Source organism: Podarcis vaucheri (genome assembly GCF_965113315.1).
Source record: "Podarcis vaucheri genome assembly, chromosome: Z".
Lineage (NCBI taxonomy): Eukaryota > Metazoa > Chordata > Lepidosauria > Squamata > Lacertidae > Podarcis > Podarcis vaucheri.
In genome coordinates this window covers 24,026,916-24,043,342 of record NC_138758.1, presented here as the reverse complement: position 1 = coordinate 24,043,342, position 16,427 = coordinate 24,026,916, and the positions used below count along the sequence as shown (strand labels likewise).

At 42.4% G+C, this 16,427-nt stretch overlaps 1 protein-coding gene across 14 annotated transcripts in view; it reads left to right on the top strand.

Moving 5' to 3' along the window:
* TENM1 (teneurin transmembrane protein 1) overlaps positions 1 to 16,427 on the top strand; it is a 392,346-nt gene that overhangs the window by 290,091 nt on the left and 85,828 nt on the right. For all 14 annotated transcript variants that reach the window (XM_082208504.1, XM_082208503.1, XM_082208513.1 and 11 more), the window contains 3 exons: positions 806 to 949; positions 9,532 to 9,781; positions 13,126 to 13,146. In XM_082208504.1, coding sequence (XP_082064630.1) covers positions 806 to 949; positions 9,532 to 9,781; positions 13,126 to 13,146 — 415 coding nt within the window. The remainder of the gene's footprint in view (positions 1 to 805; positions 950 to 9,531; positions 9,782 to 13,125; positions 13,147 to 16,427) is intronic.

Sequence of the window (16,427 nt, the reverse complement as noted above, 5' to 3'; positions counted from 1 at the left end):
GAATGGGGCTGCTGAAACAGAAAAGTTTAAGTAGGCAGATAAAACAATATAGTGAAGGTGCCAGCGTAATGTCAATAGGTAAGCAGTTCCAGAGCACAGGTAATGCCACAGTAAAGGAATGACTTGCAAAGGCAGGATGAACATTGTGTGGCACTTGTAAAAGTACATGTTCCACAGATCAGAGTGACTGAATGTTCATGTATGGGATGGGGCAATTCCATGCAGTAATATGGTTCCAAGCCAGCCAAGGCTTTGTATAACTGAATTCTCTACATAAAAAATAAATAAACCCTTGCACATGGAAAAGTAGATGGCAGGAAAAGGCCCTGTTCAGCTAGTAATCCAAATGCAAGACTGGTTGTTGGTGACATGGGAACATCCTGCTGTCTGAAGTGCAGCAGTCCCCACCAGCAGGCTTGGTCCAGATTTGGGGGTGGGGACAGGGGTGGTTGGCAAAATGCGTTTTGATGGAACCCCTGCTGAATGAGTGGGACTCCTTTGTCTTGCCTTGTGGTAGCATCAGGTGGCAGTAGTCCGAGTTAGCTCCAGGGGACTGCCTTGGAAGCTGCCATTTCACCATTCAGCTTCCAACATAGCCTCGCTCTGTGACATTATTGGAAATTAAAATAGCAGCTCCAAGACAATGGGAATGATGGGAATTGTAGGCCAACAACATCTGGAGGGCCACAGGTGCCCCATCCCTTAAACAGCGCAGGATTAACTACTGGTGATTTAATCTAACAATTACCATGGAAAATGGGAAGAAAACCAGTCTCATAATGTATTGTTCTTTATCTCTTTTCAGTGTCAGTGGGTTATGAGTATGAAACTTGTCCAAATCTGATTCTGTGGGAGAAAAGGACTGTAACGCTGCAAGGATTTGAGTTGGATGCTTCAAATCTTGGAGGCTGGTCCTTGGACAAACACCACATTTTGAATACACAAAGTGGTAAGTCAGTTGGCTATGAATTAAGCAGCATGGAATGGTTATTCCACCTCCCCTCCCTGCAAAATAGAAAATTACTAATGGTAATAACATTCCTAACTTCAGAGGGTATTATGTCTGGTTAGAAAAGTCTGCTGAATCCTTCTTTGGTTTTCCAGCTCTCCAGCAGAATCATAGATGTTATAGAGTTGGAAGGGAACCAACTTTTCCAACCCTTTGCATAATAGATGCTATTTAGTTCAGGCATTGACTACTGCATCACTGATAGATGGCCATCCAGACTCTGATTAAATACCTCCAGCAAAGGAGAGCACACCACTTCCTCCTGATATAGAGGGTTGCACTGTTGGACTGTTCTTAACATTCTTGTGTTCTTCTGGATACAGTTAAGGCTCTCACCGTCCTTCTAATATGCAGTACAACTAGGTAACATGTGGAATACCAACAGAGTAGCCCTATTTATCTGAATGTCTCATTGCTGGAAGTGACTAGAAGTTTGCTGAGCCAGAATGGAATGTTTCTGTAAGCAGCTATTCCAAGGTCACAGCAGATGAAGTGAGGAAGACATTTATGGGATAATAGAATATGTGCATCTACTATGGTCATAAATTGTTCCAAATAAAGCATCACTTTAATTACAGGGGTAATTAAGGAGGGGATTTTCCCTATTTCCTTGCAACATCACCCATCCCTACCTGCCTCTACTGATTTTATAGACTACGGGGGAGCCATGCTTGAGATTCAGAATTGTCAGGAGATAAGGCTAGTGGATTTTATTAAGGGACTTCTCCTCACCTTCCTCCAATAATCTGAGCACTAGTAGGATGAAGCAAAGCGTGTACTTAATTAGGTGAAAGGTCAAAAAATAATGTACCACTTGATCTCAGCTAAATTCTCAAGAGCAGGTTCTCATCAGTTTGAGCCACTGAATATGAACACACACACACACATATATGGTGAGTGTTCAACCTTTTAAAAAAATAATCAAATCTGCAGTTCAGGCCACAATGTGACGTGTGGGGAATTGAAAGGCATGCAGATTTGAGTGACTTTTCATTCATGAACTTCTTCAAAAGTTTGAAGCTATTAATTATACTAGAGAATTTGTTCTGCTGGGATGCATTTGCTAGGGCAAGATGGTAAGAAATGTCATTCTGCACTGCAATGATGATAATAATAGCATCAGAAATACTATAACAGGGACACAAGCCTTTCCCTCCACCCCTATTCAAACACAGTTCTCTCAGCTTCTTAGCTGCATCTTCCTGGCAGTTATGATCCCAAAAATCCTTTCCCAACATTCCCTATGATGATTATCATTCATTTATTAATGCATCCCTGTCCACACACATGCAAACCACTTTTAACTAAAATCAAATATAATTCTGCTGATTCTTTTTTTAAAAAAATTATTAAAAGTTTAAGAATTAAAGAAAAAAGTAAAAAAGAAAGAGAGAAGATCGACAATACAAATCAATACATTACAATACATATAAAAAAGCAAAAGACACAATACATCAAAACAAAAACAAAAGCAAAAAAAGTTAAAAACACATCCAATATTTCCATATCTTTATCTTTCATTAACTTGTTTCATCGACCTCCTCACACCTCCCTTTTTGTGTTCTAGTTATTAATTATTTCAGCAAATCCTTTCCATCTTTCACTGTTTTCTGTCATTTAATTATCTTAATTTATTTTAGCCTTATCTTACCATTAAAACCCTAAAACTTATTTATACTTAACTCCTTATAACATTTCTACTAAAGCCATATAATTTCATTCCAACATTTTTCTAACACTCATTAATTTTGCAACATTTCTCTAAATAATTTTTTTAAAAAAACTTTTTTTCCAATCTTCTTCCACCGTTTCTTCACCCTGGTCCCGGATTCTGTCAGTCCTTTCTATCAATACCATATGGTCCATCAACCTGGTGACCTTCTGTCCGAGGCTCTTAACTCTCTTCCATGTCCCTTCTGCAGATCTTCTTCATATTTATACATACACTTTACTTTATCTTCTGCTGATCTTGTTCTTAATTTCCTTCCTTTGTCACTGAGGAGTAGATCTCGGGAAAACTTCAACCTAACAATGTCTTTATTCCTTCTTGACGGGTCAGCCCATTCTCCATGGTCGGAGCTAAAGTCCAATAGATATTTCAGAGCGCCACTCTCCCCCTGACCCAAATCCAGATCCCAAAGGCGAGAGCATCCCTGCATAGGAGGATCTATCCAACTTTCCTTCTCCAATCCAAGCAGAGCTCCATCCCACCAAATCTGACTTTCTCTAGATTCGATCATAAAGGGCAACAGCTTATGATCATCAAATTGCCTCTGTGAGGCCGGGGCTCTCTCCACTTGAATTACTTGAGGTTCAACAACAACTTTCTCCTTCGTCTTCTCCACAGCTTGCCATGTCAAAACAGATTCCTGGGTCAATTCCTGGGTAATTTCTGTATAAATATTCCCTTTTTGTCCCAACTCAGTCATTTTTTGTCCCAAATTGTCAATTTTATTAATCCACACATCCATCTTCTCATGAAGCTGTTCCAATAAAGCACTTGTCTTGCAAAATGCAATCACTAAGGCTTCTTCTGTCAACATTATTGTCCAAGGTCAGACTCTGATTCTCACGCTCTTTGATCTCTGCAGCTGGTAAATTCCCCAGCTCCACTCCTGCAACAGTTTCAAAAGCTCCCTCTAGGGGAAACAATTTCTATTTGTATCCATCAAACGCAGATCCAGCTACAGAATTAGTTTTGATTTTCAGTTACTTTTTTTACTCATTTTTAAGTGCAAAAGGAAACAATGGAAACAATATATTTCTCTTATTTAACTATCTGTCAACATACGTTTTATTCACAGCCAATGAACTTTCCCAAAACGTCAATCTTACTGGCAGTCTGTTCCCAGGTTCGAAACGGTGGTGATTTATCTTTCTTCACTCTCTCTCCTGCAGGCTTAAACGATCTAGAATTTCCCCCCGCTTCTCCTGCTTCCAAGGGGGGTTTAGTAATTTTAACCGATGGAGATTTAATCCTTTAAAAAAGACTTTCCAGGCTTTAGCTTGCGACTTCTTTGCTTCAATCTATTTACAAAAGAGGAAGGCGGACTTCCTGTTTGAAACCTTCCCATTTCAATGCCAAATTAAGAAGTTTAGAGATCCAATTTTCCGTTCTACTCACGGGTAGTTGTTTAGAATCCAATTGTCCACAGGAAAAAGTCAGCGCTCTCCGGCAACAGCAATGCGGCTTCACTCCGTGAAAGAAGCAGTCGATTCGAAGCACCGCGCCGCTCACCCCATGTCGCTCCGGATCCCCGAAACCAGGTTTCCCCGGGAGTAGGGGAGGCGCAAAAGGTGCCAGCCGAATCCCACGTCCACAAGCTTCTCCCGCCTGTGGTTTTTAATGGGTCTCCGCCTCTCCGTGGCGGTCCAGACCCTGATTTCCACAGAGCGGATTCCTCCTGATCAGAGGAAATCCGCCATTGCCGGAGGCGCTAACCCGGAAGTCCTAAATTCTGCTGATTCTCATGTGCAAGCGTTGGGTGGGTTCAGCTAGGTTTATTGAATTTATGTATCTTTTCCTGCTTTAAAAAAAAAAAATCCAAGTAATATACAGCCAAATAAAAAATGCAGCTACATAAACATGTTAAAAACAGACTTAACAGTGCAATCATATTACTGATTCTGCCCAATTCTGGGGAAAGCAAAAACATTTTTGCCCAGTGCAAAAACGATGACAGAGTTGGTGCCAAGCAGGCCTCCTTGGGAACAACAATCCACAAGCAGGAGGCTGCTACAGGGAAGACCTGTTCTCTCATCACCATCCTCTGGACCTGTCTTGAAGGTTGCACTCAAAGAAGGACCCTGAATGAGAAGCCCAGGGTCTCAGCACCAGGGTCTGACCCACAAAAGGTTTTTTAAAAGTCAAAACCAGCACTTTGAATCATGCCGAGAAATGAATCAGGCCAGAATCAGTGGTCTGTACTCACTCCTCAGAGTGAATTAACAATCTATCAGCTGCATTCTATACTAGCTGTAGTTTCTGAATCATCTTCAAACTCAGCCCAACGTAAATTGAATTGTAGCAGTTGGACTTGGAGGTAACCTAAGCATGCACAACTGAAGACAGGCTATCCCTATCCTGTTGAGCTACCAGCCAAAGCTGGTATAAGGCACTCTATGCCACTTAAAATACTTACATATAGTGGATGGAAAGGGAAACGAAGTAGGATAAACAGACCCTGAGCTGAATTGAGTAGCCTGTGAAACACCTCAGGCAGAGGCAGACTGCTTTCCCAAGCACAGATTTGAGATCTGAAGTGAATCTTGTGGTTGGTATGCATCTATAATAGCTGTTGTTATCTGCTTGTTACAAGAAGCATTTGTATATATTTTTTAATTAAAAAATCCATCTAGGCCAGAATACAAATTCTACAAGACAAGTGAATTAGTAAGTTGGTTGTGTATTTATATTCACGACTTGGGGGGGGGGGCCTCAAGGCAGCTTGCAGACCGTAGGTAGGAAATCACGGTTAGAAGTAGATCACAATTTATTGGCCGAATGCAAGGACAAAAATAGTTGTGCAAAGTCATCAGATAATAGTTGAAGAACTGTGAGTAGCTAGTGAATCAGAAAATCTTACCATTCCAATAATCACATAGCTAACTTTTCTGTTAAGTGTTCTGGCCAGGCTAGCATATCTGTCAATATATTACAGGAAGGCTCCTCGCATCCCTATTCTTGGAGCAAGTTTGTAAAAGCTTAAATTTGGGGTGAGAAGTAAAATGAATACCCTCACGCAACAATGTGGATTTTCTGTGATGTTCTGTGTGCCCAACTCGGGCTAAGTCTCAGATCAAAAAGCAGCTTTTCAGCTAAGAAATTCAACGTGATCTGGCTGCAGAGGTTCAAAATTCTCCCTTTTGGTGGGCATGATAAAAGAGTTAATACCATTTTAAGGATAATCTAGTGGATCTAAGGGTTTTTCTGTGCAAAGCATTGTCCAGGCAGGGCTTTAATAGCAAACTACCCAAGACAGAGAAGATCAGATCTCCCAAAACATCTATTTTTAGCAGAAAGCCGCTGGTTGGGGGCCACCAATATTTGATTGAAGCAGCAGTGCTGGGAGACAAGATGTTTAAACCTTTTCCCCAGCACTGTTTTCAGAATGTAAATCTCCTATTATCCCCGCTGGGGAGAAAAATACATGTTACTTTTATTGTCCCTGTATTTGGTTCCCTAGCAGGGCTAATATCAGCTTCAGGGTTGGGGGAGTGGGATTTTGATTGGGTGAACTAAATAGGGAGGGAGAGGTTCAAGGTTAAACACCACCCTTTCCTAGTCCTGCTGTTCTGACTAAAATCAGCTGCTTAATCCCCTTCCATTGTAAAATAGAAAAATTGAGCTTCTGTGATACATTTGTCTTGTCTCATAGATCACATTCTGGGTTGCTGTCCTGGTCAATTAAGGTCCCTGGTTCATACGTAATGGGGGATCCTGATAATACTAGCCAGGGTCTCAACGGTGAAGTCAGCATGTGGCAGGAGTGGGGAGAGGAGGAGCTAGAGGAGGAGCAAGCATTCACGTCAGTGGAGGCTGGTCCATTATTATGAAAGATGCACTGCTGCACCTACCTCAGTCTGCTTTCTAGGGGCAACACATCCTATTTCACCACTTGAGGTGAAACAGGAAGTGCCACCCTGCCCCGACTCAGGCTTCAGCTACTGTTGGGCTTCTTGCCTTCTACCTTACCAGTCTAAGTGAGCACTAGCTACCCTGGATTCACAGCTTCAGAAAGAAGTTTGTAATGATTGCCTGAATGGACTATTATCTCCAAGGCAGACACCAGACATTTTGCTGCCTGAAATGGATCAGCAAAATAATAACCATGGCCTGCAAAACTTATTTTGGCACCTGAGGCAGAAAATTTCACAAGCACCTCAACCCCCTTCCTGTCAGTAAAACTGCAAGAATAGTAAATTAAATAAATAACACTTTGTTGCCATATCGTGGCACCCACACTCAACTGCCTGAGACAAACACCTTGCCCTTTCCCAATGATAGGGCTGGCCCCAGTTTTATTCATGGAAAGAGTTTAGTAGCTGAGTCCTTTAGAAATGGGAGGTCTCAGTGATTTTTCTATTAAAAAAAAAGTTTAAGGATACTCTCATTTTGACTCAAGAAAATCACCATTTTACAGTTCGAACTGGGGAAAATAAACACAGTAAATGGACAAAAGTACAAAGATTCACAAAATGTATAGGGGTATGCGTACCCCTGCGTCCCTCCAGAAAAATGCACTGGAAAGCCTACTTTTTGAGCTGGTATTCAGATTTCACAGATAAGGTGGCAAGGGCTGGGACTTTTTCAACTATGATTTTTAATATAATGAGATTTTGTTGCATTTTCTGATGGTGTTGGATCACATGCGCACCTGCCCACCTCTTCATTACCTGCCTGAGACCTTTGAGATGGGTTAGGCTATGAATCTTAATGGAACAAGTACAATCCTTTCTAATTTGTCATTTTTTGAATTTACAGATACAGAAAAACGCTGGCTTCATCCTAGGGAACCTGTTTAGTGAAAGCATTGACTATTATTTGAGCACGTCAAAAATAACTATTTTGATTTGTGCGTTAAAGTACAAAGGTCTCTGGGGTCCTAATTATATATTGTTACTTGTGGGAGAAAGATGAAGGATTGCTTTTACATATTTAGCCATAGACAGAGGCCAACTGCTCCTGTCATTTCAGTGGATTTTAACTGCCAAGGAAGAAGGTGTTTGTGTGCATTAAGAATCCTGGCACATTGCCAATTTTCTCTTCCAAATGCACCCAAAAATCCAAAGAGAAATAAAGCAAGTTTGTCCCTTGTTGTTCATAAAATATTGCTTCTTTCTTTCTTTCTTTCTTTCTTTCTTTCTTTCTTTCTTTCTTGAAATCTCTGGATTCAAGTTTAAGAACTACAGCTAGTTATCTTCTAGAGAAATCTGGGGGAGGTTTTTGTGTCTTGTTTTTCATTTATTTTCATATATATTTATAAACTTGATAAAACAGTGTCCAGAATGTGGAATTGAGCATCCTATAGAACTCTGGTGTGCTTTACAAAGAATTTTAGAAGCTTTTCTCACCATTTTCATTTAAGGCTCTTCATTTATTTGTAGTATCCTCCTTGTTCTCAAATCTCCCATGGATCAGAGCAGTCAATTTATGAGTACTCTCAGAGACCCCAAACCTCATATTTCCTTCAAAGATGTCCTGGCGAGCCCTTGGTTTCTAATATAGGAGGGTTAAGACATCATGGGTTTGCAGGAAAAATTTCCTTCTCCATTTCCTCCTCCTTCAAGACCTGTTCCTGTAAGGAGTTTACTTTCCTAGCTTGCTTCTGGTTGGTGTTCTTAGAGATGTTAGCCAAAATGAGGGTGTATTATTATTATTCTGCCCTTCACCCTAATGTCCTAGGGTGGGTAACAGTATAAAACACAACATTAAAAACGGATTAAAACAAAATCATAAAAAGAAGGTCGGCCCTTAAAAATATACACTTCAAGTGTCAAAAGCCAGAGTACAGAAGTGTGTCTTCAGCATTCTCTGGAAGCTGTGTAATGAAGGTGCAAGACACACCTCTGGGGGCTGCCACTGCCCCCCTTCCCCCAAAAAAGCTCTAAGGGACGAGGAAGTACCAAGAGGGTCCCCTCCACCAGTCTCAGCACCCAGGAGGTTCTATAGGGAAGGAGGCAGTCTTTTCAATATTCGAACACCCTCTCTTTAACTGCAAAAAAGGTTCCCCAGACCAATAGATAATAAAATGGTCCTTGTCCTCAGAATTTGAAAGAAAAAACACAGAATGAAAGGGGATGGGGGGGGAGAACGAAGAAAGGAAACTTTGGCACTGGCTGTTCGTTACAAAAATCATTTCTTAGTTTTAAAAAATCTGGCAGGGAGAGTGGAAGCAGGCTCCTTAGAGCTGCCGCTTCTCTGGTTGACTGATGAGGCTAGATTGGTCTCTTCCTTGGAATGTTGTTATTCTACGAGGGACACATTGCTCATCCTTGAAAAAACAAAATTAATACACTCCTTCTGAAATCCATCACAGTATCTTTTCACATTATTTATCAAGCTCAACATGCACTAAAATAAGCGGGTTTTTTCTTATCCTTTTGATTCAGGGCCACTTGTACCTTCTAGAGACCTTTAGAACATTTTTCAGAAGTAGTATCTAAGGGTGAAAATAAACATATATGTGGCCTTACATTGTTTAATTACATCATGGTGCAGTTCTTAAGAAGGCATGATGCATGTTGATGTAAAGGTTATAATGAGATGGCGAAATGTGAAGCCCAGCTATTCAAAGTTTAAAGAATTTGGAGCAACAAGATCACTAGGATCTTCCATGATTTTGCATGTGTCTCATTTTAGAAATATTTACCAGTGAAAGCTATTTTAACAAAGTTTATAGCTAGGATCATATTAATACACTGCAAATAAAAAGCTTACATTGTGTTCAATGTGAACAGAACTGGACAAAATACTGTGTGCAATGGCATGTACTTATTATGTGCTTGTGTTTTTAAACCAGGTATTGTCCACAAAGGAAATGGAGAGAACATATTCATCTCCCAGCAGCCCCCAGTAATCTCAACTGTCATGGGCAATGGGCACCAGAGGAGTGTTTCCTGTGCCAACTGCAATGGTCCATCTCACAGCAGTAAACTCTTTGCACCTGTCGCCTTGGCCTCTGGTACTGATGGCAGCATATACATTGGAGACTTCAATTTTGTTCGGAGGCTCCTTCCTTCAGGAAACTCTATTAGCATCCTTGAACTAAGGTAGGAAACTTCGGAGTGCTTAAAAAGAATTAATTCATATTGGAAAGCAAAGATATAGAGAATCCCCCACCCCAAATGTGCTACACTAATATCAATCATTGGCAGACAGTGTGGTGGGCAGAGGTGCATAGCTGACCTAGCTGGTGAGTTGCTGCCGCTTACGGGGGTAGAATGAGGTTGTGGGGAGGGTGGTGTGGTACAGGTGAAATGGGTTGACTGCTGATGCATTTGCACCACACTGACCTCTCCACAGCCTCTCCCCCTCCAAGTAAGCGGCAGCAACTCACCAGCTAGGAGGTCAGGTAAGTGCCTCCGACCCACCACACTGTCCACTACTGATAGTAATATGTACAATATCTCCTTCATGGGTGCCACTAAGGAATACTGTTAGATGTTAGCATCTCCCGCATTTATGAGACGGTGACATTGCTTAGTGTGCATGCTGTGTATGTAGGTAGCACTGAGCACTTCCCCTTTCCCTACATGCCCTGAAAGTGCTGAAGCCTTTTTGTTTGAATGTTCAATATTAACACTTCAAAAAGCCTCATGGAGAAATAAAACATAAGTGGATGATAAAATGGAAATAACGTAGGAAGGTATGAGAATGTATTTTGGTGTGTGTGGGTGTGGGTGTGGGTGTGTGTGTTCCCTTACAGGGAGTGGTTGGGTTCTAATTTCTCAACAGAGAGGAATTTCAAGGGAAATGGCATGGGTCACTTTAGAAAAGTAGGGTGGGTAGGAGGGACAGATAACGGTAAATGTACATTTTGCAAAGAAATAAAAAGGGACTTTATACATATATGGTGGAAGCCCAGAGGTGGGTTGTTTTTTTTGGAATTCAGTAATATCAATCACAAATGAAATAAATGATTTGTGACTGTTTAAACAGTGTGAATCATTGATCAATGTGGATAATTCAGAGACGCCAAGAAATCATAGTATTCAAATGCTGCATAATTTAACACTAGTGAGAATCATGCTCTCAAAAACATGGAAAAGTAGCCAGAAGGCAAGGAAGAGAGAATGCGTTGCAAGCTTATAGGAACAGATGGCAAATTGTGAAATTGACAATAATGTTTTAAAAATATAGAAATTACAAAGAAAAGAGTGGGAAGCTGGAGACCAGTAATGCAATATATTAAAAGATAACTTGGGAATGAAGAAATGGGGATAGGCTGTCATGTAATGTTAGCACAGCTTTCTCTTACAATGCAAATGTATCTGTTGGCAGAGTCAGTATACTTCTCAACACCAGGTCTTTGAAACCACAGGAGGGAGAGTGCTGTGGTCCTGCTTGCAGGCTTCCCAAAGGCGTCTCGTTGGCCCCTGTGAAAACAGAATGCTGGGCTAGATGGGCCATTGGCCTGATCCAGCAGGCTCTTCTTATGTTCTTATAGTAATTTTTGTTACATTCAGGAACTTAATGGATGTGTGTAAAATGACTGTGATAAATAAATTGTATATTTAAAGAAAGGAAGGGACGCGGGTGGCGCTGTGGGTTAAACCACAGAGCCTAGGACTTGCCAATCAGAAGGTCGGCGGTTCAAATCCCCGTGACAGGGTGAGCTCCCGTTGCTCAGTCCCTGCTCCTGCCAACCTAGCAGTTCGAAAGCACGTCAAAGTGCAAGTAGATAAATAGGTACCACTCTGGTGGGAAGGTAAACGGCGTTTCCATGCGCTGCTCTGGTTCTCCAGAAGCGGCTTAGTCATGCTGGCCACATGACCCGGAAGCTGTACGCCGGCTCCCTCGGCCAGTAAAGCGAGAAGAGCGCCGCAACCCCAGAGTCGGTCACGACTGGACCTAATGGTCACGGGTCCCTTTACCTTTACCTTTTATTGCCTTTTTGCTGTCTTACTTCCCACCCCGCCAAGGGCTATCTGTAATCAAAAGTAACTTACCATTTAAGTTTTTAGTACTGATCCTGTTTTAACTAGCAAGCTTGTTGCTTGCTCGTTTTTAAACTAATTTCACTCCTTATATTTATATTTAAAGAAAAGAAAAAGGCACATGGAATGCCCATAGTCCATTCCTTCCACATTTTACATTTCTGAATAGCTCCAAAAAGGCTATTGCAGCCCAACCTTAGATGCCACAAACTCAAGCCGTCAGTTCTTTCTCAGTTCAAACTTCAAAACTCCTTTTCCACCCACCGCAGACCCTACCTTGTAGGTAAAATGCCCATTCAGGAGGGGGGGGAAACTTTGAATCATTAGCTCCCACTCAGGAAACATTACCCTATAATCCCTGACTATTAGAGAGCAATCAGTTTAGCAAAGTATAGTTGCCCAACTGCTGTAATAATGCATTCTAATTTATCTGCCGAGAAAACATAATAGGATAGTTCAAGAAACCGTGTTGAGAATTGGACCCAAGTCCCTGAATTAGCAATCATCATCATCATCATCCATCAAAAACTATACTAAAGGATGCCCCAGACTATACCATAGGCAAACGCTTGCACCTGTGTTAGAATTGTAATGTTACCATGTTGCATCAGATATGGGCTTGTCCGCACTTTGCTTTTCCTTCACCTAGAAGCAGAGCAAACATCAGTCTGTGGAAAACTCAATTTATGTTCTGGTTCAGTGGTAAGGGTCAGGTTTTCCTGGAGGAAAGCAATGGGGAAGCAGAAGTGTGAACATGCCCTAAGTTTTAAAATAATTCCCAGAAGCTACTAACATGAGCTTGACCAAACTGCGGGAGGCAGTGGAAGACAGGAGTGCCTGGCGTGCTCTGGTCCATGGGGTCATGAAGAGTCGGACATGACTAAATGACTAAACAACAACAACCTCCCTTGGGGCCACATGCCTGTGATGGGCAGGGCCAGAAGCAAAACTGGGTGGAACAACAAATGTAAATTTTACCTTTTGTATAGTAGTCTGGTTTTAAAACAAACATTCACAAGCCCTTCTCTGCTATCCAGAAGAAGGCATTATTCGAATTCCAGGACATGCTGCAGCCAGATGAAAACACTCAGGCTTTGAAGCAGGACTAGTGAGGAAAGAGGATGTGATCTGGAGCCAGTTTTGAGGAGCAGAGGACCACATTTGGCCCCTCAGCCCTGAGACCCACCCCCCACCCCAAATCTACACCCTCATAAAACAGCATCCTTTACTTCCTCCCCTCCATCTCCCACTGCCCAAACACATATTGTCTCATCATGTCATGTATGTCATATGGCTTCTATGGTCTGTATGGTAGTTAGCATACAACTTGATCTAAATAAACATTAATCAGCACCTTTTGCTACTTACTAACAATTTGTTTACTTTTCTAATCCACACTAATAATTTCTGTTTTATTTTCTTTTTTGTGTGGTACCCGCACGAATATGCCGTTGAAGGAACAGAGACACAAGACACAGGTAAGAAAACTGGGGAGGAGCGATAGGGTCTTTGATAGGAATTTGGTTTCCAGATCCTGAATTAACACAAAGCTCTTTGTATATGGTTAGCTTTGTACAGAATATTTATAGAAACGTTAAAATTTTAGTATCCGGGCATTCCCCTTCATAATGGTTCCAGTTCAGGGGTTTATCTGGCCAAAAGATAGGATATAAATAAATGCATGAAAAATACAGCTTTTAATGGGGCACCCCTGATACACAAGACTTTACCCGGACACTTTCTCCACGAGTGATCTACACTATAATAATGCCTTAATCTTACAGGAGAAGTGGAGAAGCCTTTCAGGCTGACAGCCACATTTTCTTGAGGGTAGACTTGTGGAAACCACATGCCAGTAGTGGTCAGAGCTGGAGGCAAGAAGTATGCAGGGCAATGGATATGATTATCACACAACAGCCAGTTTTCTATACACACCCACACATTGCTCTATCCCGACAAGCAAGAGGCATTACTCCAATTCAAGAACACATTCCAGCCAGGCATTAGCACTCAATAAGGCTTTGGGCTTGGCCCATGAGAGATGTGGCCTGGGGTAAGGCCATAACATGCGGGGTCCTGAGGAAGGACACTGCCTGTTAATAATAGCTAAATGTGCATTATGTGTTATCTACATGGACAATAGCTGGACAAATGATCCTTGTGTTGAATTTTTGACATGGTCCTGAGCTCTTCCTTTCTTAAGTGATCCAGACATCAGGAGTACTTGAGGCAACTTTATCAAAGAAAGGGGGAGGTGTTTATATTCCTGTATACATTTTATGCAGCACGTGGTAGGAAATAGAGGAACATGCATGTATAGGCTACTAGCAGAAGCACTGCCTTGGACCAAAGATTGGGTGGGACCAGTGGTGCAACGCAGGTTGCGGGAGGCAGCCTGGCCCAGCTCTGTGGGGCATCAAAGGCAGGCTTCTCCTGAGCATGAGAAAGGAACCTCTTCTTAAGGAAGCTCAACATTCCAGTGTTTGGAAACTGGCCAGACACTTTTTATTTCAGAAGGCAATTGGGCAGGAATGGCATTTTCAATTGTTGTACCAGTTTGGCTGCAGATAAATTTCAACACATAAGTATCTACCTGCCTGTGTGTAGGGGCTGCATGCCATTATGGCACCTGTGCAACTGGGTGCCTCAGTTGCATGGATCCCCTCCCCCCCCCCCCAATACCAGCAGCTGCTTGCAAATTGAATTTTTTCAACATGTGGTTGTTGCAGGAAGAAGATGCAAAAGTGGAGGTAACGCTAAAAACATGGCCCCACTCTACTGCCATCACAGATATAAACTACATATGAAAAAATGTGAAAAGGTCTCTATATAGTTCACCATGTGAAGATACGTTCTCAAAACTTCTCAGCCTTGAAAGTTTGTGGTATGGAAAGAAAATCTGTTTCACCGCAGTCCTATGACTACTCAGAAGTAAGCTCCACTGAGTTCAATGAAACTTGCTCCCAAGTGTGTTTAGGACAGCAGTCACACTTGCTTGGGGGTAAGCTCCATCAAGTGTGACTTACTTCTGCCAACCTAGCAGTTCAAAAGCATACAAGCGTGGGTAGATAAATAGGTACCGCTGTGGCAGGAAGGTAAACAGCGTTTCCATGCACTCTGACACTTGTCACAGTGTCCCATTATGCCAGAAGTGATTTAGTCATGCTGGCCACATGACCCGGAAAGCTGTCTGTGGACAGACACCAGGTCCCTCAGCCTGAAGCAAGATGAGCTCCGCAGCCAATAGTCTAGTTGTCCTTTACCTTTTACATGTACCTACTTCTGGGTAGAAAAGGGACGCGGGTGGCGCTGTGGGCTAAAGCCTCAGCGCCTAGGGCTTGCCGATCGAAAGGTCGGCGGTTCGAATCCCCGCGGCGGGGTGCGCTCCCGCTGCTCGGTCCCAGCGCCTGCCAACCTAGCAGTTCGAAAGCACCCCCGGGGGCAAGTAGATAAATAGGTACCGCTTACCAGCGGGAAGGTAAACGGCGTTCCGTGTGCGGCTCTGACTCGCCAGAGCAGCGTTGTCACGCTGGCCACGTGACCCGGAAGTGTCTCCGGACAGCGCTGGCCCCCGGCCTCTAGATGTGAGATGGGCGCACAAACCCCAGAGTCTGTCAAGACTGGCCCGTTCGGGCAGGGGTACCTTTACCTTTACCTTTTACTTCTGGGTAGACATGCATAGGATTGTAGGAAGGTGCCCACAGGATCGTGGCTACCCCTCTAATTTGTTGGTAAGATTACAGCTTTGTTTTTGAAAAAGATAATAATCTAAAGGGTTACTATTGCCTTATTTTTGTTTGTGGTTTAAGTGCGTATTTTTAATTGAACCTCATTCTAGGGGCTTAAGTAAATGATGAGGCAAGGTAGAAATTTACTAAATAAGTAAATACTCTTTTGTATCAAATTATCTTTGTTATCTTTTGCAACCAAGGCTTAACATTAAACTGTCCTGCATGCATACAATTTGCTATAATAATATTTTCCATTTGCTTTTTGTTTTTCAAAAGTGCATTAAGCCTTAAATTGAAAGGGGGAGGGTACATTTTTCCCCATATGCTATTTGTTAACAAAATGTTTAATTCTCTTCTGCAACAGAATTTCCAAAGTGTGGTCATTATTTTTAAAAATTGCTTCTGTCCATAGTTAAGTTGCTTGTCAAATTGCTGCCCCCAAAAGTGATGCTGTGTATTGATTATAAGCAATAATTACCGTACTTATTTGCCAAACTGCATTGCATGTTCAGACCCAGAAACTTCCCCCCTAAATAAATTCACACTTGACTCAAATTTTGGTTTTGGTTTTTGGCAGAATTTAGGCCACAACTTTATTGATTACAGAAAGTGAGTGGTTGCATAGGCTCTGGTTCGACTAGTTCCCTGCCATGCAGGTAGTGCTGACCCAGGGTTCCAGCACAGGTCAGCCAAGGATGAACGCCTGGATAAGCGGAAAGCTGGGAACAGGCTATCTCTGCCACCCAGATGTCCCCCTGGACTCAGGCACGGGCCCAGTCCCCTCTCAGGGGTTGACCAAACCATTGAGTCCCTGGATTCCTTTAACGGAATACCCTTCACATAGGGATGGCGAGAGTGTTTTCCCATCCCTATCACCTGAACCAGAGACTATCCGCAACCTTACAAGTTGTGACAATTTGCTACGCAGTAGGCGAAACCCAAATGGCAACAGCCAATCAGCCAAGTGGGGAAAATTCCTGCCGTGCCCCTGTCCCAATGACAGACGACAGACAATGGCATAGCAAGAT